Source organism: Corvus brachyrhynchos, unplaced genomic scaffold (assembly GCF_000691975.1).
Source record: "Corvus brachyrhynchos isolate BGI_N302 unplaced genomic scaffold, ASM69197v1 scaffold193, whole genome shotgun sequence".
In the NCBI taxonomy this organism is placed as follows: Eukaryota; Metazoa; Chordata; class Aves; order Passeriformes; family Corvidae; genus Corvus; species Corvus brachyrhynchos.
The window spans coordinates 631,449-636,069 of NW_008237087.1; the positions used below are offsets into that span (position 1 = coordinate 631,449).

The 4,621-nt window shown below is 59.7% G+C and overlaps 1 protein-coding gene across 4 annotated transcripts in view; it reads left to right on the plus strand.

Moving 5' to 3' along the window:
* The window catches only part of SLC11A2 (solute carrier family 11 member 2), a 37,885-nt gene extending 33,270 nt beyond the window's left edge, over window positions 1-4,615 (plus strand). For all 4 annotated transcript variants that reach the window (XM_017728709.1, XM_017728710.1, XM_017728712.1 and 1 more), the window contains 3 exons: window positions 123-282; window positions 1,486-1,539; window positions 4,431-4,615. In XM_017728709.1, the coding sequence (XP_017584198.1) occupies window positions 123-282; window positions 1,486-1,539; window positions 4,431-4,508 (292 nt within the window). In that variant the 3' untranslated portion in view covers window positions 4,509-4,615. The remainder of the gene's footprint in view (window positions 1-122; window positions 283-1,485; window positions 1,540-4,430) is intronic.
* Window positions 4,616-4,621: the final 6 nt, after the last annotated feature.

Genomic DNA, 4,621 nt, shown 5'->3' on the forward strand with positions numbered 1-4,621 from the left:
TGGGCCCACCGCCCCTCACCTGGGCCCACCTGCCCTTCACCTGGGCCCACCTGCCCTTCACCTGGGCCCACCTGCCCCTCACCTGGGCATCCCCCACCTCACCCCGCTGTGTCTCACCTTGCTCCCAGGTTCTGGAGGGTGGCTGGGGGCCTCCTGATCCTCCTCATCTGTGCCATCAACATGTACTTCGTGGTGGCCTACGTCATGGCCCTCAACCACCTGGGCCTGTACATTGGGGCTGCCGTGCTCAGCGTTGTCTACCTGTCCTTCGTGGTGTACCTGGTGAGTCAGGCTCCACCTGGGCCCCCTTCCAGCTGGGAGAAGACTTTGGAACAGTGCACGGCCCCTCTGTCCCTGTCTGTGTGTCACAGAGGTGGAAATCATGGAATGGCCATGGAACCACAGGACGGGTTGGGACTTTAAAGGCGATTTAACGCCTCATCCAACCCCTCTGCCATGGCAGGGACATTTTCCACCAGGCCAGGTGGCTCCCAGCCCCGTCCAGCCTGGCCTTGAACACTTCCAGGGATGGGGCATCACCTGGGAAATCCATGCCAGCGCTTCCCCATCCTCACAGGGAGGAATTCCTTCCCAAAAATCCTCCTCTGGACTGGCTCCAGCAGCTCCATGTCCTCCTTGTCCTGGTGCCCCAGGGCTGGAGCAGCTCTGCAGGTGGGGTCTCACCTGAGCGGGGCGGAGGGGCAGGACCCCCCTCACCTGCTGTCCGTACTGGGGCTCAGCCCAGGCTGTCGGGATCCCCCTGGATCCCGTCCCTCTGGATGTCCCCACTCAGCTCTGTGTCACCTGCGTGTCCCAGTACAGACCCCAAGGGACCCCACTCGTCACCCGGGTACGGAGCCACTGGCCACGACTCCTTGAGTGGCACATTCTGGCTAATTCCCGATCCAGGGAGTGCTCCCTCTCTGGCGCCATCAGTGGGGTTTCCCCCCACCCAGGCTCAGGTTTGGGGTCCTGAGTGCAGAACACGGAGGGGCTGGAGCATGTCCAGAACTGGGACAGGAGCTGGGGAAGGGTCTGGAGCCCCAGGAGCAGCTGAGGGAGCTGGGAAAGGGCTCAGCCTGGGGAAAAGGAGGCTCAGGGGGGACCTTGTGGCTCTGCACAACTCCCTGACAGGAGGGGGCAGCCAGGGGGGGGTGAGGCTCTGCTCCCAGGGAACAGTACCAGGGGAAGCAGCCTCCAGGGGAAGTTCCGGTTGGATATTGGGGAGAATTCCTTCCTGGAAAGGGCTGTCCAACCCTGACCCAGCTGCCCAGGGCAGGGGTGGGGTCCCCATCCCTGGCAGGCACTGAAAACCATATGGATGTGGCACTTGGGGACATGGCCAGTGCTGGCCTTGCCAGTGCTGGCCTCAGTGATCCCAGAGCCTTTTCAGCCCCACCCCACCCTGTGATTCCACGACTCCGTGACACCCCGGTCGCTGTCCCTCCCCACGCTGTCCCTGACCGTCCCCTCCTGTCCCCACAGACGTGGCTGTGCCTCATTGCCCTGGGCGCCTCCTTCCTGGCCTGCGGGAACACGGTAAGCGTCACCCGGACCCTGCACCCGGAGCAGCCGCCCTCCCACCCCCCCAAGTAGCCGGGGGTGGGGGCTGGACCTCAGCAGCCGCCACCGGAGCCGGGTTCCCCGGGGCCACGGACGCGCGCGGGAGGACGCGGAGTGCCCGGCGCTGCCGGAATCCTCGGGGCCGGGCGTTCCTTTGCTGATCCCCCAAATCATCCCTGCGTGGGAGACACGGCTGGGGGGGGGGGGCGGGGGACTGAGCTCCAGGAACGCTGCTCTGGCACAGACCTGGATAAAATAGGCAAATAAGCTAAAAAAAGCCCCAAATGCCCTTTTGGGTGATGTTTGGGGATGCTGCTGGCACTGGGTGTGGGATGACACTACGGCTGGATCTACCTCTGCTGCCCCAGCCTGACCTGATTTGGTACTTTTTCGCTGGAAAACACTTCCCATTCCCAGTGGGGATCCCACGAGGAGGGGAAACCTGAGCATTAATATTGACACTACTGGTTTTTAACGGCCCAGTGTGGGATTTTGGGGTCAGCAAAGGAAACGAGTTTGTGGTTATTTATGATTTTATGACTTTATTCCTTGTGATCCATGGAAATACTCTTGGAGTTCTCAAAAATCCCTGGATTATAACTCAAAATCAGGCTGTGGAGGCTCTTGGAGCCTTTTCCAGGGGTTTCTTTGCTGCTCTCACTTGTCCTGGATTTAAGTCCCTCCTGTCATCCCCCTTTTGTTTAACGAGTTTTGGAAGAAGCTTTGCCAGGAATGCGACCTGAGTGGGTTGGGATGGAGGGAACAGGGTGTCCTTCGGATCTCCCAGGGGCATTTTGGGGCCCCATCTTCCCTGTTGGGGTGGATTTGGATCTTTGGATCATGGAAATTGGGTGTCAGAAGCTCAAATTGGGGTTATTTGGGGAAAATTCCCTTCTCTGTCCGGCTGGAGCTGCGAGGGGGGTGCAGCTCCGTGGGTTTAGATCCCAAAGCACTTCGTGGATCTGCAGGATGGAGCAGGGGTGGGTGGGGGTCCCAAAACACCTCCCCTGGGACCAGGCCAGAGCGTTCCAGCCCTGAGGGGAGGGGCTCCTGCCCAGACCAGTCCTGGTTTATTTGGGATCCCGGGGTCAGGGCTGCCCAGCGGGTAACGAGGCCTCCATGGAATTCCCTTTGCATTTTCCCTGCACTCCCAGTCCCAGGCAGGGAATTCTCTCTGAAATAAAATCCCTGCAGTGTCCAACTCTTGGGAATGCCACCCTGACGCTGGTTTGGGATCTGGACGCTGGATTTGGGATGTGGTCATGGGGATTTCTTCCCCATGGATCAGAGCAGGTCAGGGCAGCCCCTCCTGCTCTGAGCTTCTGTAGAGTTTTATCCATCACTGCCCGAGCTCTGGGGCTATTCCCTGGTGCCCAGGACACATTCCAGGGGATGAAGGTGAAAACACTCAGAGCCCAGCAGGAAAACCCCCCTTTGATTTGAGGCAGGATCACATCCCTCTTCCCACCCTTTCCCAAACCAGCTGAGACTTGCAGCTCCCCCTGACCACAGTGGATTCCCAGTTTCCATGTTTTTACCCCAGAATTCCAGCAGGATTTAACCCCATAGTGTAACCTTTGTAGGTTTTACACCCACTCCCACAACACAGCAGCTGTGGGAATTGCAGGGTGGGGGGATGGGGGGCTGGACTAGAGGTGGGCTCAGGCTTTGGAATCCCGCTGTACCACCCCCCAGCTTTCCTGGGTTGGGAATTCTGCCTTGGGAGGGGTCAGCTCTCCTGGCTGGAGCACTGACTGTGCATGGAGCCTCTGGATCGGGTCCCTGTCCGGGGCCTCTGCTCCTCGCTGCACTAATTTGGGGTTTTCCCTTGGTCCTGGTTGTACGAACCCCCTTCGCCATTAAAACATGGAGACTTTTCCAACTTGGCTTCCTGGGTCATTTTTTGGGGCTGCTCGGAGTTCCTGGCTCTGGTGCTGGGGCTGTGCCGGGGGGATGAGCTGGGCCACGTCCCCCTCCCGTGGGATCGGCTCCCAGGGCCCCGCTGTGCCCGTGTCCCCAGGGGCCTTCCTCCAGTGGCATCAGGGCTGGGCACGTCCATTCTGCCCCGCTCTGGCCCGACCCACCAGCTGCACCAAAAATCCCGCAATTCCCGCTTTTTTCCTGCTTTTGCCCCTCCAGAGCCTCAGCTCAGTCCCGTTTAACACCAGCCTCCTCCGGAGGGTCTGGAGTGTCTCCGTGTGATGAACCAGCCTGTGCCCTCATTGCTAATTAAGGCTCATCCACGCCCCAGATCTAATTGGGATGGAGCAGTTAATTGAGGCTGCAGAGGGAGGAGCCTTTGGGGTGGGGCTGGGCTGGTGTCTGCCCCAGTTAACTGCTGGCTCCGTTCCCAGTTAACACCAGTCCTTGTGGTGCTGGCCCAGTGCCCGTTAACGGGGGTACGCGGTGACTCTGGAGCCGTGGCCGGTGCTGCCACCTTGGCACCCACCCGGGCTTTGTTAAACTGGGCCAAACTGGGGCTTCCTTAAACCGGGATCAGCTCCGGTTTCATTAAAAGCCTGCCCTGCTCCGGCTCGTTAAACTGGGCTCAACATCGGCTTTGTTAAACCAGGCTTAATTCAGGCTTTGTTAAACCATCCTCAATTTGAGCTTCGTTAAACCCATCTCAACTTGGTCTTTGTTAAACCAGACTTAGTTTAGGCTTCATTAAATTGTGGCTTTGTTAAACCAGCGTCCACTTCATCTTCGTTACCTGGGCCTCATTTGGGCTTTGTTAAACCGGGGCTGAGCTCAGGCTTCCTTAACTTGCCTTCCTTAAACTCTCTTTGGCTCAGGCTTCGTTAAACCAGGCTCAACTTGGGCCCGTTGCCTCCCCTTGGCACTAACTGTGTCCTTCCCCCCCTCAGGGCCGCCTGGGCTTTGCCGCCCACCCCGAGCTCTTCCTCCTCGGCCACGTCGATTCCAACACGTCCGTCACCAGGTGACCCCAGCCAGCGCCAGGATCAGACTGGACCCCCCCGGACCCCCCCGTGGTGGGACGGACCCCCGGGACCCCTCCGTGCCACAGGAGCCCGGCACCAGCGCAGCCCCACGCCGG